Source organism: Anastrepha obliqua, chromosome 1 (assembly GCF_027943255.1).
Source record: "Anastrepha obliqua isolate idAnaObli1 chromosome 1, idAnaObli1_1.0, whole genome shotgun sequence".
In the NCBI taxonomy this organism is placed as follows: domain Eukaryota; kingdom Metazoa; phylum Arthropoda; class Insecta; order Diptera; family Tephritidae; genus Anastrepha; species Anastrepha obliqua.
In genome coordinates, this window is record NC_072892.1 from 31743317 (window position 1) to 31769516 (window position 26200).

The 26200-nt window shown below is 37.5% G+C and overlaps 1 protein-coding gene across 12 annotated transcripts in view; it reads right to left on the reverse strand.

The window, feature by feature from the left end:
- The window catches only part of LOC129244192 (protein kinase C), a 44222-nt gene that overhangs the window by 17529 nt on the left and 493 nt on the right, over nt 1-26200 (reverse strand). For 7 of the 12 annotated variants that reach the window (XR_008582366.1, XM_054881872.1, XM_054881806.1 and 4 more), the window contains exons 2-8: nt 24335-25133; nt 23950-24260; nt 13127-13320; nt 13007-13064; nt 12829-12941; nt 8695-8768; nt 7910-7941 (exon numbers count right to left, since the gene is read on the reverse strand). Coding sequence is in view for 11 of the 12 variants with exons in the window: in XM_054881872.1 (XP_054737847.1) it covers nt 7910-7941; nt 8695-8768; nt 12829-12941; nt 13007-13064; nt 13127-13320; nt 23950-24103 (625 nt within the window). In the remaining variant the exon portion in view is untranslated. The other 5 variants (XM_054881819.1, XM_054881813.1, XM_054881847.1 and 2 more) reach the window with 5 other exon arrangements.

Genomic DNA, 26200 nt, shown 5'->3' on the forward strand with positions numbered 1-26200 from the left:
GACGGTTTGGCCCGTTAAAACGAACTCGCTTGGAATCGTAAAAACCAATGAGCATCGACTTGATTATTGATTTGAAAGAAAATCGGCCGAAATGGGACGGTAGATATGAAAACCTGATTTTGCTGCGGTCCAGAAATATTTAGAGGGACTGAGTTGGGAAATCTTGCTCCGCCCCCCATATTTCCCAGACATTGCACCTTCGGATTACCATTTGTTCCGTTTCAAAGGTATATTTAACAGCGCTCTGTCGATTTGACATTTCAGTTTCTCATGTCACTTCGGATGTTATCGATCAAGTTTGCCATTTCCGAACGGTAATAGTAAATGGCATTATTTTCAACAGATTCTGTGTATTCAAGTATCTTTTTTACTAATTATTCTGACGGCTTTTAAAAATACCATTTGGCCATAGAAAGTTTCAAAGGAAAGCAAAGCTAATCTAGCTAGCTAGAAATGCAAATTTGGCAGTATGTGGAAAGCAAACTTTTGATGGCATCACGTGATTGGGCGAGTGCGTGAATATGGGTGAAATGATCGTGCAGAATTCGGCTGCCGAATGCCCAAGTCTTTTTCACCACAACTAAATAACAAACCTGATAAAATCTATCATCCTTGCTGCTCCTATGCCACAGTAAAAAAAAATGGGCTCAGCTACCCTGAGTTCAGTGAGGTGACAATTGCTGTGGATGGATAAACGTAGGTTTTTCTCCCTGTATTTCTATCGTAGCTAACGAGTTGAGCTTCCAGATAACTTCCTAAAGTCAATTTTCTATCGATTTACCTATGAATATAAACTTTTAAAAAGGATCATCGAACAGAACGAAAAAAGTCCAGATCCGGTTGCCCAACCGAAGGTTTTAAAAAAGGTGTCCAACGGAGGGTTAAACTATTTTTTATAGGTACCCTGAATAGCAACCGAAAGGTGTGTCATCACAACCAAGTTTGAAAGTTGCTCAGCAGAGAGACGGTCAAATATGGACAGAGGCGGTGCAACTCGTGTACGAAAAATTGCGACTAACATTCACAGGGCTAAAATCCAAGTGGTTCCAACTTCACTACTATTGGAACCAATTGATTTTTGGCAAAAGACTTCTGCAAGGCATTTAAACTATTTAATATCATTCTCAGCAAATTGACGAAACTATGTGCAAACTGATTGCAATTTCGATTTTTTTTTTTTTAAAAACAATTTTTCAAGCAATAGTTAGATAGAAAATAATTTACACTAAGGTCACTTGAAAAACGTTCGAGTCTAAAATTTTGCACAATAAACTTTGACGCAACAAAGGCAACATAATAAACAAATAGTCACAAGTGCAGTAATAAAATACAAGGTGGCGCAAAATTATTCACCCTATCGGAAGATTTATAATTTTTGTAAATGGCAGCGTACGTCAATCATATTTGGCACTTGTGAACTACATAAACAGCTGCAGTATACAAACATACAAGCAATGGAGCGCGTAGAGGTCAAAATAAAAACTTTCATCAGTAAAAATCTTTTTTTTTTTAATTCAATAAAAAAAATTATTTAAAAACAAAATTGAATGATTAATTTTGCGCCGCCTTGTATACGAGTATGTGTGATTTGCTTATTGTGTCTGTGTGTATTGTTTATTGCAACTATTTAGCTTTAATTCTTTACATAAAAACAAGTAAAAAATTTGAAAATATTATTTGTTTAGAGAAAATAATTTTTTTCTTTTTGTATTTCAGTTTGAGATACATATTAAAAGACTTATAAAAACTTGGAAAAACACAGATTTTTCACGGGTTTTGGATGAATTTGCAAAACAAATTTCGGTACTTTAAGGGACCTACAGGTCACTGGCCCTACAGCTTGCCAACTAATGCGAAAAAAGGTAGCGATTCAGGTGCATCAGTCCAAGCACATCTGTTAATGGGAAATCAAACTCAATTATTGTTGGTTTCCTGTAATCACTTTCGATAGTTGAGAAATTCTTTAAATTAAAATATCTGCAGTTTATTTATGCTAGATTTTACGTTTAACTCTCTGTTATAATTTAACTGAAATTTATACTAATCTACTTTGACTAACAAGCAGATCTACGCTCGCATTGAAAAATGCAACAAAAATTTAAAAAATTACACTACACATTTTACACACATTTACATTTTTTGTTTGAACCATACAATATATTGTGATTGGATTGTAGTAATTTTGGGCACTATGATCAACTTTCTGTAATAAATAATAATGTCGTCGTTGTCAAAGTGGGACATTTCGGTTTTAGTAAAGTATGACAAGTCATCATGAATCGATACAAAGATCGACAAAATTTATTAATCGTTCAAATTTATTACGCAAATCAGGGATATGGCAAAACTCAAGTTTAGGTATACAGACAAGCCAGCCATAATTGAACCACTGAAACAGAATATAGAGTCTGACCTACAGTTCATTTGCAAAAAGTTTATAAGCCCATAAAGTGTATTAGAGTATGTCATGGAAGAAATCACACATGAAATTTATTTAAAAAATAATAATAAAATGTAACCCCATATCTTAACATTTTAAGTGAAAGAGAGGGTGGGTGCTAAGCTTGCTGAAGCTCCGCATAGAAGCCGCCGCAAGTGTTACATATTTGTATTTGAGAAATACTGTGTTAACTACCTAAAATGTTACCATCTCCTTTGGCAGATTCCTTCCAGACACCAACCTCCTTTAACATGATTGACTCTTTACAAAAAGATAAGTAATGGAATGCGTAAAGGTCAAAATAAAGATTTCCAGCACTCAAAATAGATTTTTATTGATTCAGTAAAAAAGTTATTTCAAAAACAAAAGTGGGTGATTAATTTTGTGTCACCTGATACTAGGCTCTTAGGTTAGGTTAGGCTCTTAGCGGTTTCCCTGTGGGACCCACTCAGGCTCATAGCCCATTGTGATGCCGCGTGGGGAGCTTATCCCTATCTCTCCTAAAAGCAGTGTGTGCTTTTCAGAAATTTTAGAATTTTGATTTCTGCAGAACTGAGATCTTCCAACTCATTAAAAAATTGTCTACCTACAATAGTAAACTACGTCTGGATAGAGCAGGTCTACCTATTAGATAGTGCGGCGTTATAACGGAAATCAGTGTTTTAAGGGGGAAGTCTACTGTGACAAGGGAAAAAACAGGCTTATTTTCCGGATTTTATTTCTAACAAAACATTGCTCGTACATAAAATCTATTTAAACTCTTATCTTTATTATATATTTAAGTTTTTGAAAAAAAAATTTTAAGTCAAAATATTCAAAATGGCCGCTGTGGCACTTCTGCAAGCGCAGGTCCGCTTTTCTTAGGTGCCTAAACGGTGTACATGAAATCTTACGTTTCGGTGATCTAAAACAAAAAAACCAAATATTGTTATCATATACATAGTATTGACTCTCGTCTGACGTAGGATTATGTCGATAAAAAATTTTGGCGTTGAAAAAAAAATTCTTGAAATTTTTTTCTTTTTTTTTTGCCTAAAATTGATGTTACTATTGTTTATAACAATTTAACAAATAACGATATCAAAAAAATCCTATGTCAGACGAGAGACACTATTACAGAGAATATATAATTAAATTTGTAAGCTGATTCATTTATCAGAACTCGAGATATCGTGTACACCGTATAGAAAAGCGGACCTGCGCTTGCAGAAGTGCCACAGCGGCCATTTTGAATATTTTGACTTAAAATTTTTTTTTCAAAAACTTAAATATATAATAAAGATAAGAGTTTAAATAGATTTTATATACGAGCAATGTTTTGTTAGAAATAAAATCCGGAAAATAAGCCTGTTTTTTCCCTTGTCACAGTAGACTTCCCCCTTAAGACTATGCTTATTTTGGCTTAGCGGAGATTCTGTGCCCTTAGCATTGAGAGTCGGTCGCAGTTGTCGGGCGGTTCTGCAGGTGGTTTCATTACTCCATCTTTCGTTCGCTGCTCTTACAATTTCTTCAAAGATAAGTAGCTTCCATGTTGGTGCCGAGTCTCGCTAGTTCATCGGCTCTACAGTTAGCCTCAATGTTGCTATGGCCAGGAACCCATGTTACCTTTAGGTGAAATGACTCAGCCATCTCTTTAAGAGATGCGCGGCATTTCATGGCTACCTTGGAGGTTGTCGACTGTTTTGTGAGAGATTTTATCAGTGAAAATGTAAATATCATTTCCGGATATCCCATCGCACTGTGTCAGTGTCGCGGCTTTCATTATTGCCATGAGTTTAGCCTCAAAGACACTACGGCAGTCGGGGAGCCGAAAACTGAAGATGTTCATTTAGGAATTTTACGACGCATTCACAGAGGTAACTATTAGTGTTCAGAGTTTCCCGTAATAATTTGTGAGAATAAATTAATTTTTTTTTTTTAGAATAAAGAAACCCATTATTTTGCGTAAAATTTTTGCGCAAATGGTTTTGATCGGTCGATCTTTAGCTCCGGGGTGATGCTACGACTACTCGACTACTAACTTGCCACTTAACTTCGATTATTTTTGTGATTTTATCGACATCTCATTTAACATCAAAAATGCCTGAACATATCGACGAAGCCAAAATTACACGTAATTAGCTGCTACAGCAACGGCACCATAAACCCCATTCACAATTTTAGCAGCCTGGCTTGAATTTTCGCCTTTAACAAAGAGAAACGGTACAATGAACTGACTTTTATCTTTGTTGACTTCCAAGTGAATGGAGCAAACAAAAATAGGAACATAATTTTTTTAGTGTGAAATGTCACCTTGACAAGCATAAATTTAATCCTCCGTTAGGCACCCGGTTTGATTCAGACGCGGGCATTACACAGGTCTCACGTGACAGCTGACACTCTTCATCTGCGATGGGTGGTTATTGTTGTTGTTGTAGCAGCATTAACCATTCGTTGGGCACACAGGTCTGCTTAGAGTGGATTTTTCATTTTTAACATATTTTTTAATACAATTTAACATATTTCAATTATACCTAACGATTTGAGCTTCCAGGTCGCTTCCTAATATTAAATTTATCGATTCACGGATATAACCTTTTAAAAAGGATCATCGAACACGACGAAAAGCAGCCAGTCCCGGGTGTCCAACCGAAGAGTTTTAAAAAAGGTGTCCAATGGTGGATTAAAATTTTTGATCGCTACTTTACGAGCCATAAGCTCATATTGTATTAAGTCCAAAAATGGCCATAGAAAGGCTAGCCGCAAACAGTAGCCTGCATATCTACTGGGTACCTGGTCACAAAGGCATAATGGGGAACGAAATAGTAGATGAGATAGCAAAAAGTGCTGTTAGACTACCTTTGGGACAAGAGAACGACATACCAAAACCGCTAAATACAATATACAGGGTTTGATTGAAAAGAAATGAGCCTTCCCGTGCGCCTGGTGGGGGAAAACGATAGTTGGACCTTCCCCTTCCAGTAGAAACCGGTCCCAGTTCGCTGGCACCAGCGGTGCAGTCAACATCGCTCCGCGCGTGAAAGCTGTTTTAAAAGTGTGTTAGGATTTTGCAGTGGCAAAAATGCAGCGATCATTGGAGCAACGTTACTCGATCAAATTTTGCGTAAAGCTAAACAAATCAAGTACCGAAACCATAGGGGTACTCAAGGAGGCTAACGGGGGCCAATCTCTGTCCAGAGCCCAGATAAAACGGTGGCACAAGTCGACGAACAGCGATCTGGAAGGCCTTCGACGACGCAAACAGACGAAGATGTGAGCCGGGTTCGTGAATTTTTGAACATTGACCGTCGTGCTAGTCTACGTGAGATCAGTGAAGAGTTAAATTTAACTTATGTGCGGGAAATCGTGACAGGAAAAGTTAAAATGCGCAAAGTGTGTGCCAAATTGGTTCCAGAGGTTTTAGCTGATGAACAAAAGCAATTCCGTGTGGAAAAGAGTCGTGAAGTATTGGAAAGTGACGAACAGGATAATACTTTAGACAATTTTATCACAGGAGATGAAACCAGGTGCTTTGAGTACGATCCTGAGGGCAAAAGAGAGAGTGTTGAGTGGCACACGAGCCACGCGAGGCGATCCAAAAAACTGTGACAGCCGAATTGAACGCGATTCCGGCGGATGAGTTTAAAAAATGTTTCCTGCAGTGGAAGGACCGCTACCAGCGGTGTATTGACGCTCAAGGGTCCTATTTTGAAGAATATTAATTGTATAAGCCAAAAGGTTTAATAAAACTGCTTAAAAAAATAAGGCTCATTACTTTTCAATCAAACCCTGTACAATGACATGGCCAACTACATGAGGAGGCGAGTAGAAGCTAGTTGGACTAATCTGACCACATGCAAAACAGCAAAAGTTATGACTAGACATTACAACTAACGACAAAAAACTGACTCAATTCAGAAATGCAGCAAATGTGGAGAGGATGTTGAGGAAACTTTAGAACACATTCTGTGCGTCTGTCCGGCATTATTAAAAACGCGTTTAAAATGCCTGGGAGCCCCATTGTTTGAGGGTCTGGAGGACGTCTCAAAAGCGGACGTCTCTAAGCGCTGCTTAGATTCGCCAAAAGCGCTGACATCCTACATGATGTCTACTTTCGGTATTCATAGAGGTTGGTCTCCACCTGGTGTCGCTAGGGACCAAAAGGTCTATGCATGGCGTATTGCCAACCAGGCTAACCTAACCTAACCTTACGAGCCATCTACCGCGAAAATAATGGATTTCTTTCCCCAAACTAATACTTTTTATCGAATAAATTAACAGTATTATTTATAAAGCATTTTCAATTATTATGTTTGCAATGAATCAGCATACAAATGAATAACTAACTATGCGCATACATAAATATATAAGGGTACATAGAAAATAGTAGAATAAAAAAGCGATGTTGTAAATATAAAAATGTGAATACAAAAATGGATGCATGAACAAGACGACACAATGCAAAATTTCTTATAATTTTAAAATAAACTCATACAAAACAAGCCAATGTAATTATATAAAACTATGTAGAAAATACAAAAATATAAATAAATAAAATCGATGAAGGTGCAGCTACAGTACGAGTAAAATACAAAGGAATAAAGAGCGATGTGCTGCAGCGATTGTTTCTTGTTTTTGTTTTTGTTTTGTTTGTTTCTTAGTTGATTGACATGTTTGGTTGTTGGGTTGTTTGGTTGTTTGACTGATTTGTTGGTTAATGATTAAATTGATTGAATGCAAAGCTACACCGGCAATAGCAACAACAACAATATCGCAAAAAACAATGCGGAGCAAAAAAAAGAAAAACAAAGAAGGAAAATCCAAAACAAAACGGTAAACAGGAAAATAGAAATAGTTGCAAAAATGCAAAAGCAATCACAGATAAACTTTACAATTCATATCATACGAGTAGATGCATATAAAAATATGTATGTAATATTAAGTAGACAGCAACATATTTTTTGCAACTTTGGCGGCGGACATTGAAAATCACCACCAGCAATGAAATACACATTACAACATTCAATTTAACTACATTTGTGTGTGCGTGTGTGTGTATGTAGAGCGGCCTAAAGTAGTATGCATTTAGCAGGAACTGGTATGTTTAAGTATGTTTGGGTGTGTGATGTTCGTGTAGTTGGTAGTAGTTGGCTGATATGCTTGTATTTTTAGCAGCATTTACTTAGTTTTTAGTTGTTGATATATTTAATATTTTAATTATAATTTTATACAAGAAAATTATTTAGAATTTTGTAAGTATGTATGTATGTATGTACAAGTGTTATGAGCATAGGTATTTGTATATATATGGAGTAGTTGTCAAGTGTATTTAATGTTTGCGAACGAAATCTTTGCTAAACTCAACGTTCGAATAATCTTTTCGGTATGTTTGCTTGTTTACTATTTGGAAAACGAGTACAAATGCAATTACGAGTACGAGTACGAGTACCGGGTATGTAGTTGTTGTTGTTGCTGCATGTGAACACATACCTTGACATTGATAGCCTTGTTTACCAATTCCCCTGCAAAGGCAAAAAATTTCCGTAGCTTGTATATATGTGAATATAGATTAATATTAAGAGTTAATGTACAAAAATTAGCTGATCAAATAGATATATGAGCCATAAACGTAAAAAATCATAGTACTAAACCAGTAGCGAAATGGATTTTTTTTTAAGAAAAAACAAAAAAAAAACAAAAAACAATTATATAAATCGTGAAAGTGAACCAAAGAAAAAAGCAGGATATGAACTATGTTATGTAGATTTCCTTGGAAGCAAAATAAGTCCGCATCAGTATGAAAGTAGCATTTTTTTCTTTTGTATATTTAATTTTCCAGCGCCAAACTACACCCAGATAATAAAAAAATATATATATATTTAATATTTATGTATGTATGTATGTTCTCACCAAACAAATAAAACATAAAACATTGAATAGATATGTATGTATTGTATGTACCAACTAAATTCAAAATATATTCCTAATTTTACGCAAAAATACTTTCTAATTTTCTAGATAGTTGTGAAAACAAGAAATCTCCAAAATAACGGAAAGTATAAAGTGAACAAATTATAAAGGTCATTGATACTTCGATACCAAAAAAACGTGAAAAGGAATATAATAAATACAGTTATTCACTGGTATGAGCATACAAATAAAAAAATAGATGATGAATGTGGTAGCAGGATAAGCGTGTTGGCGAATTTTTGAGCGCAACGTTCGGCTGTTCGATCGTTGTTGATATTCTCTGCCGAACACAAGCATGCACTTACCAAATAAATTCGCGGCAATGTGAACAAAAAGTCGGTTGACGCAGGAAAGTCGCCATAAACTTGTGCCCGTTTACCTGTAAAATACAAATACAATGCATTTACTTTAATATTCTTCTTTAAATTACAAAAAAAAGATTATTTCGCAATATACACAGTCTGTGTCAGAAGAAAAGAATCGATTTTTTCTTGTAATTTCAAGATATATTTCGTTCTGCTTTTTGCTGCATAATACAGGGTTTGATTGAAAAGTAATAAGCCTTATTTTTTTTAAGCAGTTTTATTAAACCTTTTGGCTTATACAACTAATATTCTTCAAAATAGGACCCTTGAGCGTCAATACACCGCTGGTAGCGGTCCTTCCACTTCAGGAAACATTTTTTAAACTCATCCGCCGGAATCGCGTTCAATTCGGCTGTCACAGTTTTATGGATCGCCTCGATGGAGTCGAAACAGCGCCCCTTCAGCTTTCTTTTCAGGCGCGGGAACAAGAAGAAGTCCGGAGGGGACAGGTCTGGGCTGTAGGGAGGGTGGGGAGTCACCGGAACCCCCATCTTGGCCAATGCAGAGGTGCAGAGGAAGGCGGTGTGCGCCGGCGCATTGTCGTGATGAAGGGTGCAATTGTTGACGAGGTTGGGCCGAACCCGGGCGACGCGGTTTTTCAGCCGAAGGAGCACTTCTTTGTAAAATGCCGCGTTTACAGTGCTTCCTGGAGGTACAAATTCCTTGTGGACGATGCCTCGAGAGTCGAAAAAGATTATCAGCATGGTTTTGACCTTGGATTTCGACATGGACCTCCCGGCCTTCCTTGAACGACTTGTGCCACCGTTTTACCCGGGCACTGGACAGAGATTGGTCCCCGTAAGCCTCCTTGAGTAGCCCAATGGTTTCGGTACTCGTTTTGTTTAGCTTTACTCAAAATTTTATCGAGCAACGTTGCTCCAACGATCACTGCATTTTCGCCACTGCAATATCCTAACACACTTTTAAAACAGCTTTCACGCGCGGAGCGATGTTGACTGCACCGTTGTTGCCAGCGAACTTGGACCGGTTTCTAGTGGAAGGGGAAGGTCCAGCGATCATTTTCCCCACCAGCCGATTCGGTTGATCGCTTGGCAGACGCTCCGCGCGGGAAGGCTCATTACTTTTCAATCAAACCCTGTAGTCCCACTCAAGGGCTACGACGCCAGTGCTAACTCAGGTTAGTGTCGTTCGAAACTTTCCCGTAAACGCAACCAAACAAAAATGAGTGAGAAGTACGCGAAGCGTTTCGGGACGGTATTTTTATGCACGCATTCGAAAGGGCCAAAATTGTCTTATGACGCGGCTGCAAAAGTAATTAGAAAATCAAAAAAGGTTGTTGTGATGTGGAATCAGCGGTAAAAGGTGTACAAAAATGTAGATGACTTTTCCGAGTGTGGCATGAAGCGAGTGACGACAAAAAAGCAGGATAAAGTGATCGTCCAACTTTTTAAGCGGGACCCTTCTTTGTGACTACGCCAAGCACGATCAGTTCTTACTAAAAAGGGAATAGATTTGAGTATCAACACCACATGAACGTCGACTGAAGGCGGCAAACATATCCTGAAATTGAAATTGAGATTTGAAAAGGTCGAGCCAAGGCGCACCAGGATATTTGGTGGCTCCTAAAACATTCAGGCTGAAAAGCCCATTGTATTTAAAGCTCTGGAAAGAGGGTAGATAGTCAAGGAGGGAAGGAGAAAAGTATCAGAGAAAGAGATAGGAAAGAATAGAGACGGAGACAGACATAGAGATAGTTAGTGCTGAAAGAATTTTCCAGACTCTTTGGCAAATCTGTAAATATCCTCCAGGTTTAGAAAACGAATATTACTCATTCTCACGACATCGGAACCCAAAATTCGTAGCCGTGCTCTAGCAAAGACGGGACACTCACAGAGAAAGTGCTCAGTGCTATCCGCCTCCTCCAAGCACGACAGGCACATTGGGTCCTCAATGATTCCAATGGTGGTCATACGCTGACCTCATGGGTTGTGTCCTGTAATGATACCGACCATCAACCGAACGTCTTTCCTTCCAAGTTTTAGTAGAAAGTTTGACAGTTTTCTGTTCGGACTTGTCACAAAACACTTTGCAGTTCTGCAGCGTTCTAGACAGGACCGTCGCTCTTTATGTAGATTGCCTACATAATCGCTGATCCAATTCCAATCATATCCTACCGTCCCATAGCATCAAAAGCATTGCTCTCAGAAAAACACATTGAGAAACAACAAAACAAGAAAATGGCGTCACAGTATTGGACTTGCCTTCCCAGGCCCCAGACGCCAACCCCATTGAAAAAGTAAGGGGGACTATGAAAACGCATCGTGCCGAAAATCCAGTCCATGCTTTAAAACAACTCGTGCATCAAGTTCGCAAAATCTTTTCCTCTTTGTCGACGAGCTACGCAGTAAAGCTGGCTAAAGGCACGAAAAAGATGTCAGGCTATACTCCACAACGATGAAGACTACACGGCTTATTGAGTAATTGCGACTCGTAGTTTTGTACATACTTTCATGTAAACAAAATTTTAAGTATATATATTTTATACTTCATGAATAATCGCGGTTCTGACACAGGCTGTAAGTATAAGTACAAGGTTGTTCAATAAGTTTTGCGGTTCGATAAGAAAAACACAATTTCATGGTTTGAAATACACTTTATTATTCAATATAGTCTCCCTACGGCAGCCGCTGTAGCCGAATGGGTGATACACCAAAATGAAGAAAAAGTATTTTCTTCGAGCGGAATGACAAACCTCCGAGTGTATTTCTGCCCTGAAAAAGCTCCTCATAAAAAAATATGTACCCTTCGGAGTCGGCTTAAAATTGTAGGTCCCTCTACTTGTGGGACAACAACAAGACAAGACGCACACCACAAATTGGAGGAGGAGCTCGGTCAAATACACAGAAGTATAACCACCATTTATTTAGTTTTTTTTATAGTCTCCCTGAACATCAATACACTTTATTCCAATTTATGAATTCGATCCCTGAATTAAGAATCTGGAAGTGCTGCAAAATATGCTGTTATGTTAATTGTTATGACCTGTTAGAAAGTCGCTAGGAGCCTCTGGTGAATACGATGGATTCTCCAACAATTCGAACTTTAATTCATGGATTTTAGTCATTGTCAAAATGATGCTCTTGTGACACCGTGCATTGTCCTGATGAAAATGAATTTTTTTCTTTTGCAAACTGCGTTCTTTTTTACGAAGTCTTTCCTTCAACTGGTCTAAAAGGTTACAATAATATTCAGAATTTATTGTTTTAATAGTTTGCAAGTAATCCACAAACGAAATTCCCTTCGCATGCCAAAAAACTGATGCACCTGAACCCCTTCTTGGCCGATTTCTAGATATGAACTCTATTCTGAGCCGAAGAACCAGGTGAACAACACGCTTTGGCTTCTGTTTTTGATTTAGGATCATGGTGATAGACCCAAACCTCATCCATAGCGATGAATCGAGGCACAAAATCTACTTAATCCTTTCGAAAACGCTCTAAATGTTGCTGAGAAAGTCGCATTCGAATGTGTTTTTGTTAGCGAATGCGGCACCCATTGTGCACACAGATTTCTGAAACCCAATAATTCAGTCAAAGTATTGCTTACACTGCCCAAGGAGGCTGCCTAGGCCTTCTACTAATCTCTTTCCGTCACACGACGGTTTTCCAATACGATATCCTGTACTTTTTCTATGATTTCTGTTGTTGTTGCTGATTTCGGACGTACTAGGCGTGGCGCGTCTTCAAGGCCACGTTTAAATTCAGCAATCTTTCTACTGTCCTAATTAATGGCGGAAACTCCTTATACACTTTCAACATTCGTTCATAAAATTTCTTTGCTTTTAAACCTTGCAAAAATAAAAATTCAATCACTTCACGATACTTGATTTTTTCCACTGTAGAAAATTCTGTGGCACGTCGGTACTAAATGGATTGAAAGCAAAGAATGAATTGACAGATTGAAATGAAACTTCACATACGTTCATATGAAGAGTATACCAACATAACAAAAACAAATTTAAGTTAATAACAACGCTCTCTCTAATCGAACCACAAAACTTATGGAACACCCTAGTGGGTTAGATAATTTTTCGCATATACAAAAGTTTCTAACCTGATGTACACGCCGCCGCATGGCACCACGACGGCGATTGAAACCAGCGCGCTCTTTAAACTCCTTGTTTTGGGTGACCGCCTGCACCACTTCAGCCACATCTTTATTGGAATCTATTAGCGGCAACAAAATGTGCTTGTAAGTAACTGTAAAAAACTGAAACTCCAAAAATACTTACCAACTCGGTTCTTTAATTCGATTACAATATGTAGTTTACCCTGTGGCTCCAAATTCACCTGCAATGGAGAACAAATTGATTGTATAATTCGATTTTAAAAATCCTGCTCGCACTGCTTACCCATAAATCAAGTACACCCGATTCATTTTGCATAATATCTTCGAAAGGTATTTGGCAATTGGCAACAAAATCATCAGGTGGCAGCGCTGCATCGTGAAATACCGTCAGGTTAATATTTTTTGCATTGGTCACGTCGTGAATGAACTGCTCATTCCATACCGGATCGAATGTCTTTGGTCGTGTAGTCGAGCGATCTATGTAAATAAGAAAATTGAATGAAGGGTGTACAATTATAAAATGTTTTACACAAATAAGTTTTTTTTTTAAATGGGAATACTTTATTTGCAATCTATCTTAGAATACAGATTTTCAGCAAAAGAGATCTTCCGATCTTCCCTCCGAATTTGCCATGTTGTAAAAGCCCATGAATAAACAAGCAAAAGATTTTCAGCAAAAGAGATCTTATTACCTAATGACAGCATAGTATTTACACGGGTTGGGTACGTAATGCTGTATGATACAATATTCTGTTTACAAAATGCTGAATACAAAATTCTGTATTTCAGAATTCTGTATTATAGAATTCTGTATACGAAATTCTGTATTTCAAAATTCTGTAAAAAATATTCTGTATTGCCGAAATGCTGTGTTGACGAAATTCTGTATTGACGAAATTTTGTATTGACAAAATTCTGTAGTGACGAAATGCTGTAAGTAAATGATAAGAAATTCAACAAATTTTATAAAAAAAAGTGCGCACTTTTTTTCTTCAGTTTCGATAGAATCCACCGTATTTTTGCGTAGAACTCCTTTTCGCGTGGGCGGACTTCGGCCGCGCTTCAAAAACATAACCCTCATCAGTCCAACTCCGGCTACGCAATCCACTGTAATTTTGAGTAGAACTCCTTTTCGCGTGGGCGGACTTCGGCCGCGCTTCAAAAAAATAACCCTCATCAGTCCAACTCCGGCTACGCAATCCACCGTATTTTTGCGTAGAACTCCTTTTTTCGTTGACTTTTGTCAACACAAAATTTTTTCAATACAGAATTTCGTCAGTACAGAATTTCATCAATACAGAATTTCGTCAATACACAATTTTGTCAATACAGAATTTTTTTAAGGCAGTACAGAATTTTGTTTTTACAGAATTTTGTAAATACAGAATTTTGTCACTGCAGAATTTTGTTACGTTAATTTACAGTATTTCGTACGAAAAGAATTTTGATATACAGCATTTTGTAGGGATCCCTATTTACAAAACTACATAGAAAACTATAGAATTTTTTCTTTTTACAATTCTTATGCATATTTTATGTTATTAGATTTAATTTTTACTCGAAAATTGTATAACTTACTTCATGTATAACTTATATTAGAATTTTAAAATTTATTGGAGCATTTTAACAATTTCATATTTAGCTCCTTTTTTTTATTATTATTATTAAATTGACAAATTTAAAGGAATGGCAAGTCTAAGACATGATTGCGCTTTAATCATCTAATTTCATTGGTTGTGTCCAACAAGCAAATAGCATTTGTGTTTACATGATTTGACAATCGTTCAATGCATCTGTTAGAATATACTGAGATTTCTCTCTTAACAAATGGAATACCTAGATCCATGTGTATGGCTTCGTTTCTGATAAACCAAGGAGCATTAACAAGTGTTCGTAAGGTCTTTGACTGGTAGCGTTGCAAAATCTCCACATTGGACTTACTAGCAGTTCCCCAAAGCTGTATACCGTAGGTCCATATAGGCTTCAATAGAGCTTTATACAATCTAACCTTGTTTTCTAGACTAAGTTGAGATTTGCCACCAAGTAGCCAGTACATTCTTTTGGTTTTAAGCTGTTGATGCTTAGCCTTAATATGATTTTTCCATGTGAGGCGTCGATCAAGATGCATTCCCAAGTACTTGACTCACAAATAAGTTAAGAGAAATATAAAATGGCGCAAAATTAGTCCCCCTATCGGAAGATTTATAACTTTTGCAAATGGCGTCGAACGTCAATCACATTTGACACTTGTGAACTAAACAGCTGCAGTATACAAAGAGACAAGCACTGGAGTGCGTAATAGTCAAAGTAAAGATTTCTGTCATTCCAAATAATTTTTGTCTAATTAATAAAAAAGTTATGCAAAAACAAAATTCGATGATTAATTTTGCGCCACCTTGTATAACAAATCTACAGTTTTCTCAAGGAAAAACAAAAATTGTTTTATTAGCAGGACGCAAGAATGATAGAATACACGATTGCGCCCTCCGAATTTGCCATGTCGTAAGAGCCCATGAATAAACAAGCAAAAGGAAGGGGAATTACTTGTTTGCGAAGAAGAAGAGTAGGCGAAAGCAATGGAAACAACGAAACTCAAGAAATTATGCGCACACACATATACTTTCTTCTCACGCTAACAAACTGCATTTGGAGGCTTTGTATTCATTTGTGCTTTAACAATTTACGACGCGGCATTTTGTTTATTTAGTTTAAATCTCACAAATCACAATACTACCAAGCCATTCACTGAATTTTCACAAACACGTAATTCCTCCTACTTTTGTTTGTTTTTTTTTTTCATTTGCTTTGTATTGCGAAGGGAGCTGACGTCAGACTTGTCAAAATCGCGAAAAATAAAGTAACTGTTTTCTAATGGCTCCACCTCAGATATTCAATTCGCCTTGAGTAGGACGTAAACTATGTACGGCGAATTAATAAAAGGTGACTTTTCTAGAGCAATAAAGGCATTCACATGCCATGGAAATGTAAGCAAAAACAAATAAGGTAACAATAAAAAGCAGGGCACTGTGGCATTTGCAAAGAAAAAAAAAACAAATATGCAAGAAAAAACAAATAACGTGCTTTAGCGAAGCCACCTTGTGTGAATCTATCTATAACGTAAAGCATTCTAATACTCTCTAATTAACAAATTTCATAATTTGTCAAAGGCTTTGTGCGATACATATCGGTTTCCCCGTCAGTTGTGATATCGATTGCAGTGCCTCTAATGCGGCATGTAAAACAAAACGAAATATTTTCTTCTTCTAAATTAACGAGTTCAACAGATTTACCACTAATATTTGTTGTTACAGAACAACAATGAAATTTTTGAGATTGGAAGGCACTTTTTTGTGGCCAATGATGACTGAGTTTTTTATTTACAATTAAACATTAAGCAAGTTGTTTCTGTGAATTCCGAATGGTAATCACGCATCAACCCATTCGGCTACGGCGGCCGTTATTGTAACAGCAAAAACATTCACCGTAAATGTTTGGGGAATGCTGGTAAAGTGGTAATCCTTGGCCGGATTTAAATACTTAATGATGGCCGAACACCATTAGCAACGACTTACACGCGTCATTAACGACTGAGGAACCCATCCCATGGCAAATCAAATGCCGAAAGTGCCGATGGATAGGTCGGTCACACGCTTAGAAAACCACCAGATGGCATCACGACAATGGTTCTGGACTGGAACCCGCAAGGGAGCAGAGGTCGAGGTCGGCCAAAGATTACTTGGAGAAGGTCGATGTTGCGCGAGCTAAAAGATGCCGCCATCACATGGGACGGCGCAAAAAGAACAAAACATAACTGTGTACAATGGAAAAGTCTTGTTGAAGCCCTTTGCGCCCAAGCGGAGTGAATAAGAAAAAAAGAACAAAAAAAGGAGAAATTATGGCTGCTCGTACCGTAAATTTTTAATCTGATTAGAGGATGCCACCACAACAGCAGTCCAAAATTGTTAAAATAAACGAAAAATTTGTCTATATTTTGTCTATGCAAAATTTTAAGATCTACAAGTGGGAAAAACTTGGAAAAATTAAAATTTTTAAAATTTCTAGTAAGAGTATAGATTGAGCAGATGTTTCTTGAATCCAAAAAGATGGCAAAAAGATTGATGGATATTTATTATCCTAATCTACCAGAGCAGATAGGATTCAATGTTCCACATAGACTCTTACGTCTTTTTATCTTAGTGCTGTCAAAGCATTGAAAAAATAACGACATAATCCACCATCTCTTTGTCGGTTATAAGGCTGCTTTTGATAGGCCGATACGAGATTGCCTATACGCCACTTTGTCTGAGTTTTCGCAATTCCCAGAAAACTGATTCGGCTTTGCAAAATGCCATTGAGCAACACGTCCACCTCTGCCACGGCAGGAAAAGACCTCTCCGAACTTTTCATTACCGCGCGAGGTTTCACACAAAAAGGGAACCACTATCGTGCGGCCTCTTCAACTTCTTCATAGAAGGGGTACTGTGGAGAGCCGGTGGTCATCGAAATGGCACTATTTTCCCCAAAAGTTTCCAGCCCCTTGCATATGCTGATAACATTGACATCATAGGGCACTGCAAGTGAGGTGTTACCACAGCATTTTCCGCTAGCACAGCATGGTGATCCATGAAAGAGAGTCAACTAGAGTGGCTCTGGTGGTTAACGAGGGTAACGAAGTACACGCTGTCCACTAGAAAAGATACATGTCGTTTTTTTACTTTTGAAATGTATATATCTTGGCAACGCCGTCACACCAACAAACGATGTCAGCCTGGAGATAAACCGACAAATCACGCTTGCTAATAGGTGTTACTATGGTCTCAGTAAGCGAATGTGTAGCAGAGACCTCTTTCACCCAACAAAACGAATACTCTACAAGACGCTAATCTTAGCCGTGTTTCTCTATGGCGCTGAGGCATGGGTTGTGTCGTAGACTGATGCAGTCGCTTTTGGGGTATTCGAGAGAAAGATACTTCGGAAAATCTTCGGCCCCCTTCGTGTTGGCGATAACTACTACCGCCGAGTGAACCATGAGCTGTATGAGCTCTACGACGATGTGAATATAGTGAAGCGCATCAATATTCAGTGCTTGTGCTGGCGTGGGTACTTCGAGCGTATGGATGCAGAAGTTCCAACAGAGAAGTTGTTCAGATGGCAAGTTATAGGACAACGACGTAGCGGAGAACCATGCCTCCGATGGAAGGACTAAGGCAAGGGAACCCTATCACCGCTTGGTGTGACAAATTGGAGAATGCGCGCGGAAAGAAGAGACGCCTGGCGAGACTTGTTGCAGTCGGTTTTAATCCGGTAACGGGTGGTGATCCGTGCTTAGCCCATATACATATGTATGTACTTTTAAATATCAAAGCAAACTATTTTTTATAAGCCTTAATACGAGGGGGGTTCAATAAGTAGCCGTTTTAGAAATGAAGACACCATTTTTTCACCTGTCTCGACCATGATTTCCTCGTTTGAACTAAGTTTTTTTCCCGCCACTCATTTCTTCATTTTAGGGAAAAAGAGAAAGTCGCAGGGAGCCAGATCGGGTGAATATGTGGGGTACGGCAGCAATTCATGCAGTTGGGCGGCGACAACTACGGATGCATGTACTAATGCATTATCGTGTGAAACAGCACCTTCGTTTTCGCCAAATGTGTCCGTATCTCCTTCAATTTTTTATGAAGAATAACTTGAATAACTCACTATAGTATTGTCCAGTATTCGTTCTTCCTTTTTATAAAAAATCCTTAAGGATGACGCCGTTCGCATCCCAAAAAATCGTCGCTATGACCTTTCCGGCTGATGGGACTGTGTTCGCCTTTTTTGAAGCAGATTCGCCAGATTCGCAATCCATTGTTTTGCTTGTTACTTATTTTCTGGTGTGTAATGTTGAATCCAGGTTTCATCAATGGTGACAACTCGACGCAAAAATTCCTGCGGATCTCGCTTAAATTGCTCCAAACACTGCTTCGAAGTTAACAGCCGCATCCGCTTGTTGTCCACCGTGAGCTATCGCGGCCCCCATCGGACCGACAATTTTTCCAACGCGAACTTATCATATAAAATACTAATTGTCGCTCCAGTCGGCCTCTGACCTTGGCCTATGTTGCTTCGCGTACTTACGTTCAACGCTCAGGGAGAATCATGTCGTGGACTTTTTGAATGATTTCCTCGGTAACAACGTGTGCCGGGCGTCCTGCCCGCTCCTCATCTAAAACAGATGTTCGGCCACGCTTAAATTCGTCGAACCAATATTTAAATGCAGTCATAGATGGCGAAGCGTTCCCATAGACAGCATCCAACTTTGCCTTTATCTCTTCGCATTTTTCCCCCATCTGAAAACAAAAAGCGAATCACCGAACGGTGCTGCTCTTTTTCCATCTTAGCAAAAATCACGAAACACGTCCTACTCGAATTGCTGCCAAATCCAAACAAACCTATCAATTAGTCAGAAATTTGTTTTGCTGTCGTTTGATAGATGGCAGCGCACGATGCTAACACAAACTTCCCTCAGGAACGCCCTCTATCATCAAACACTGGTACTTATCCAACCGCCCTCGTATTTAGATAGCTCTTAAAGAAATTAATAAAATTAATATTGAATTTTCTTCTCATAATTGGCGTGTTCACCCTTTTTTTGGTGTTTGGCCAAACTTTTCCTCCTATTTGTGGTGTGAGTCTTGATGTTGTTCCATAAATGGAGGGACCTACAGTTTTAAGCCGACTCTGAACGGCAGATATTTTTTATGGCAGAAATACACTCGAGCGTTTGCCATTGTCTGCCGAGGGGCGGCCGCTATTGGAAAAAAATTCTTCCTCATTTTGGTCTTTCACCGAGATTCGAACCTATGTTCTCTCTGAATTTCGAATGGTAGTCACGCACCAAACCCATTCGGCTACGGTGGCCGGTTGGCATTATTAATTTGGCGTCTACGTTTTCTTCAAAATATATCCGGTTAAGTAAGACCTTGCGGAGAAAATTGGGGGCAAAAGCATGAAAATAGTCATTTGCCGCACAATGCCATACCAAAAATTTTAAATTGTCCGAAAAGTACGGTAACTTACGTGTTAAAAAAGTTTAACGAAACCTAGTCGGTGGAACAAAGGCTTGGCAGTGGAAGAAAAAAAAGGATTTGCCTCGGAAGCAAAAAAAAAGGTGAGATTGTTTCGAAAAAAGCTGATCTTTCAATTTGAGATGCTGCAAAACAGGCCCTTGTGTGGGAAGGAAACGGCCAAGAAGTGGACAAAAGAGAAGTTTTACGATCAAATAAAAACACCCAATCGAAATGATAAACAAAATAAGAGTAATAAAGCACGTGCGCGAAAATTATATAGTCAAGATATTCACTATGGGTGGTTATGGACTATGAAACATACGTCAAAACAGACTTTAAAATCATTCAGGACGCTGATTTTTATACTACAACGAAGGCAAGAGGAGTGGTACTCCTTTAACCCAAAAATATTGGACAAGTGCAATAAATAAAATATTTGGTTTGCCAAGCCATCTGTCGGTGTGGTGTGAAAAGCATTCATTACCACGAGCACTAAAAATCAAGAAATTTGTTTGAAGGAGTGCTTGCAAAAAAGATTGCTACCATTCAAAAAACAACATCACGGCTCAGTTCTGTTCTGGTCCGATCTAACACCGCTTCACTATAGCCGTCTTGTTTTTAATTGTTAAAAAAAAAATTGCTAAAACTGAAAAAAGAAATTAAAATGAACGGCGGTTTAAAATGAATTGGCAGAGAGCAGCAGATACCGTAATTGCCAAGAATAATAGAAACAAGATTGCGCCTATCAGAGAGTGCGTGACGTCACATTAGCTAAGTTGTGCAGTGTTGCCAATCATTTGCTCTTTGCAATATATTTAATGCTTTATTACACCCAAAATGCGAAAATGTTTCAGTTTGGTGTTTGTTTTTTTTTAATTTAAAGCTACCGAAACTGTAAGTTAAAAAAAAACTATATTATTAAACAAACGAATGTTAAAAAGGTCACTCTCAGAAGCTTCAGTGCTAATGAAAATTTGTTGATTCTTATAAACTTTAATATTTTGAAAGTGTGAATTTAATTTTTTGCTCCTTTTAAGTTTATGCAATAATATTCAATGTTCTTCTCTCAACACTTCTTAACATTGAAAACCTTTTTACACGTTTGAATTAAAACCATAGAGGTGTAATCGTTTCTTCCGGTTTTTATTCCTTAGTGGGACATAGAGCATCAAGACGTGAATTCATAGTAAAAATAAGCAACAAAATACCAGTACATTTTTTCAAAAAGAGTACCTTATCTAGTTACATAACCTCAAATATAGCAAAAAAATCGTTCCCTTAACAAAAGAGTTTCGCTTAAAAAAACAACTCATAAATTAAATTGTACATATCCATAACACAATTATTAAAAAAAACGCACATTTTAAAAACAATTTGTCACGCATACAAAGTTTTTAAGTAATTCAAATTTGGTATTTTATTTTCTTTAAATGGGCATTTTAGTGCGTTTTTGTGTCCAAAGCTAGGCAACACTAAAGTAGCGAGAGAGAGATTTAACTGCTGAAAGCAGAAGAACACCAACAACAACTGCAATCACGGGCAGTGCTACCAAATGTTAAAAAAAGTAAAGCGAAATAAAACTGAGTGAATTATTGGACTGATTTTTAAAAAAATTTATATTTTACAAAATTATAAACATTACTTTTAATAAGAACAGGCTAGAAAAATGTCATGAAGAAAGAACTAAAACTCGGAGACTAAATAGCAAAAAAATGCTAACTCAAGTTACTAAAATGGTAATCTGGCCGTACTGGCCACCAATTGTGCTAATTAATATGACGTCACTCATTGTCCATTTCGCTGAGATCAACGTAACGGTACCACGATAGGCGCCATCTCATTATTCTTTCCATCATGGTAACTGAGGTCCATCCCTTAATGAGAGGAGTCAAAGAAAATTGTGACATTTTGATTATAACAAAGGGAATTGATATGAGTTTTTTGTTTAACATTTGGGCTTAATAAAGCAAAAAATAAAAGAAAACATATTTTGAAAATCGTGATATCAAGAAATTTTTATACCATAAAACAAATGTCTTGATATCACGATTTTCGCTCGACCAATATTTTTCGTGCCCATTCTTTACATCAACATACAGGGTGGCTGATGAAAGCCGCTACCAAAAAAAAATTGAATAACTTTTTTTCTTTTTAAGTTATCTGTTCCATTTTTGTTTTAATTTGCAGATTGATCTTTAAAATTTATTAAAATGGATAACTGGGACACGCAAACAAGAATTTGGATAGTCCGCCGCTATCACGCACTGGAGTCCGTAGTTTTGGTACAGAGAGAGTACAGGCGGATGTTTGGCGGCGATCCCCCGAGCAGATGGACCATAATGAGACTGGTGAATAATTTTGCTGAGCAGTTCGGACGGAGGAAACGATCGCTGCTGTAGCTGCAGCTATACAAAGCAATCCAAGGGTTTCAACAAGAAGCTTATCTGCTCAACTTGGTGTCAGCCGACAGTCTTTGCAAACAATAATGCACAAAGATTTAGACTTATTTCCCTACAAAATTCAAATGGTTAACAAACTGAATGCAGCAGACTTGCCGATTCGCTTGGAATTTTGCCAAAAGATCCTGCAAATGGTGGAAGAAGACCAAAACATGTTAAACTGCCTTTTCATGTCTGATGAGGCCCATTTCGATTTAAACGGCAATGTGAACAAACAAAATTGTCGAATATGGAGTACTTCTAACCCACAGATACTCCACGAGACGGAATTGAATCCTCTTCGCGTGACAGTGTGGTGTGCGGTTTCTTCACGCTGTATTGTCGGGCCTTATTTTTTTGAAGAAAATGGTCACACCGTTACGGTTACTGGAGACCGTTATTTGAAAATGCTGAAAGAATTTTTCTATCCAGAACTACGCCGAAAGAGAATTCCTTTCAAATCTGTGTGGTTTCAACAAGATGGGGCAACGTCTCACATAGCCCAGACTGTTATGACAGAGTTGCGACGAAAATTTCCCAATAAACTGATTTCAAGAAACTCCGAATTTCGTTGGCCCCACAGGTCGCCTGACCTTACTGCACCTGACTTTTTCTTGTGGGGTTTATGTAAAGAAGAAGTTTATAAAACAAAGCCAACAAATTTGGATGAACTAAAACAATCCATTCGGGCAACAATTGCGGCTATTCCTGTCGCAACTCTCAAAGCAGCAATGAACAACTTTTTACTAAGATGCCGCACTTGTGTCAACGAGCATGGGGGGCATTTAAATTCAATTATTTTTAAAACTAGTTAAGCTACATTTAATAAAATTGAATGACCTTCAACTTGAAAAAAAAAATAAATGAATTCCATACACCGAAAAAAAGTTATTTGAGTTTCTTAATGTAGGAAAATTCATCAGCCACCCTGTACTTCCGAAAAGTAGGCATAAGCATAATATAAATAAATTTACACAAAAATTACGGAATAATTGTTATTTAATGCTAAAATAAAAAAAATAAAAATAAATTCTTGTTTAATGCAAAAATAATAATAAAAAATACAAAAAAATTCCCAAAAATAAAATATACAGAAAACGAAAGACGTTGGAGGGTTTTAGCACGCGGCAAAGCCGTTTGTAGCAAAGAAAACCCGTTTAAAATAACATACACCTCATTCTCTTCTTACACATATTTTATTTAACACGAGTTAAAAAGAAAAAAATCTTTTTTTGCACGAATTGTTTAACACGATTTTCACGATTATGAATTTTTCTTGAATCTAATAGAGCAAAAGACTGAGATTTCTCGACGCATGTACGAGCCGTTTAAATTAGGCTCAGGAAAGGTCTCTGAGACTCGGTAGATTTTGCACTCGCCGTTTAATAATTTCTTTCTTATAATATATTTAATGAATTAAAATGTGTAAGCACGAAATAAATTCTTAAGTGAACTCTAAAAGAAATTTTTTAACAGTGTTTTCACCTAATTCTCTTTTTACGGGATTTTTGTTTCTACACGAATTTTTTGAGATCGTATCTATTGTGTAAAAAGGGAATCAGGCGTATTTTATTTATATTTTTGTTTAGTAGCAGATACGCTTATAATTCACTCACCAAAATGATTATCGTCAACATCTATTGAAATATAAGGATCGATCGGCTGTTCGTCGGCTAGCTTTCCGAAAGTCAAATTGTGACGCTTTTGAAAATCGGTTGGACGCAGACCGATTGCTTCGCATACTTTTAATTGTAATTTACCCGTAAACATTATGTAGGCAATGCTAGTTGAACCGCTTCAAAGTGAAATGAGCCTGCAGAGGATGTGCGAATGAGAGCGTAGGAATGGTATTAAAACGGAAGCTGGAAACGGGTTTGTGCTGGACGTTAGATGTCGCCTACGCAGTGGTACAATGTTGCGGTATATCCTGTTTGCATGAAATCAATCAATTAAATGCAATGCAGTGTTTAATTGTATTCCTCAAAAAAAACTTCAACTCACAAAGATGCGACAACAGCAAGGCAACTTTAATGGTGACTCGGCGACGAAGGCAAACCCGACAGGCGAAGTGAGACGGAAATCGTCACAGTCATACACACACACACACACACGCGCACAATTTTACTCTGCCGCTATTGAGAAACGGTGGGGCGCGCGTGCGCCTTTTTAACATACGATCACTGACGTTTAACCGAAATCACGGCTTTAATAGTTGTTGCGACAATTTTTCTGCAATACCTTGTGGTAACGAAATTAAATACATAAATAGATTCGCTTTTAATTCACTATTGTTAATGCACTTTTAATTGCAATTCTTTTCACACTATTTCTTTAAATTACAGTTTCCTTTATTCTATTTGATTTTATTTCTTCTTAAAGACTTTCTTGTTTGCTGCTTCCACTTTGAATATGTTTTCGCGTTCACTTTCGCCTTCAAGTGGCAAATTTATCCAATTTATGAAAATTAGATGCTGCCTCAGATTTTCTTTGTGTGCGTGTGTGTGTCATTCACCTAATTACACATTTATGTTTGTGCCTCTGCTGCTGACGATGCTGTCGTTGCTGCTGATTTTGTTCGTTTGTTGCGCACTTCGCCCATTTAATGCCAATTCAAGTTCGCCTTTCGCAACACTTTGATTGTATTATGCGTTACATTTATGTATATATATTTTTATATGTTACTCTTCCTTTTATGTGTTATGCATTAAATCTTGCTGCTACTGAAACTTTTGTTTTCGATTTTCACTTTAGTTGTATCCACAAATTTACTATACAAACTGGCGCAGTAGTTCAAAAATTCCTAAAAAATAACAATCACTTTAAATTTTGTTTAATACTACATACACACATTTATGTACATACATATGCACATCAATTAGTTTTCTCCTTGAATATCTCTTTTTGCTCATACACTAAAAACTAAGATTTTTCTTGAAAAAAAAAGCAGTATAGATTGTTCATGGCGCTCCCGTTTTCTGCTGCTTCTGCTGCTGTTTTTCATCATTTGCAATGCACTAATATTTATTTGGTTCTCAGCTTGCTGCTTGTGGCTGTGTCTAACTTGTTATGCTGCCTTCTAAATCTAATGCATGTAGTATGTATGTACTCGTATGTATGTATGTATGTATGTATGTGTGTATGTAGTTTTGTTCCTGTGCTTTTTTTGTTGCTGGCTTTGCTATACTACATCGGTATGTTTTCGTCGCTACTTTGCACTTGCTGCTTTGTGCGTCTTGCTTTGCCTCTTGTTTCTGGCCTTATTCTCGTTCTTGGTAACTTGATTGACTGAAGACTAGGTATGTAGTAGTTAGAAGGCTATTTGGTTGGTTAGCTGTCTCCTCCAATTTTGACGTTTTGCTTCTTTTGCACGTTCTATTGTTGGTATATTAGAAAGAAATATACAGCAAAGTGAAAAAAAACGGAAGATATTTTACTTCCACTTCCCCCTTCCTGTTTGCGCGCGTACACATACGTACACTCACTTACTCAATATTTACCTATTAAACTTTTTTCTTAACATTTTTCAATTAGTTGATAACTAAACATTTTAAATCACGCTGTTCTTTATGTAAGTTATAATATGCGAATAATTGTGTTTTTGTTGCTTTTCTATTACTCGGTGCCAGTGAATATTCACTACGCTGAGTTTAGAGAATATGATTTTCGTCTTCAAATGCTTCTCTCACTACTTCAATGTTTGCTTGCTGGTGCTTTCGACTTGAATTCCCTCACTCGTATTCGTTTACTTTTTGTGCTTCGTTTGTTTGCGCATACACAAATTTCTTAGTTTTTTCACACTTGAGATTCGTTAATTATTATAATACTATTATTGGTGCGTCTTTAAGAAATGTTCATTAATTAATAAAC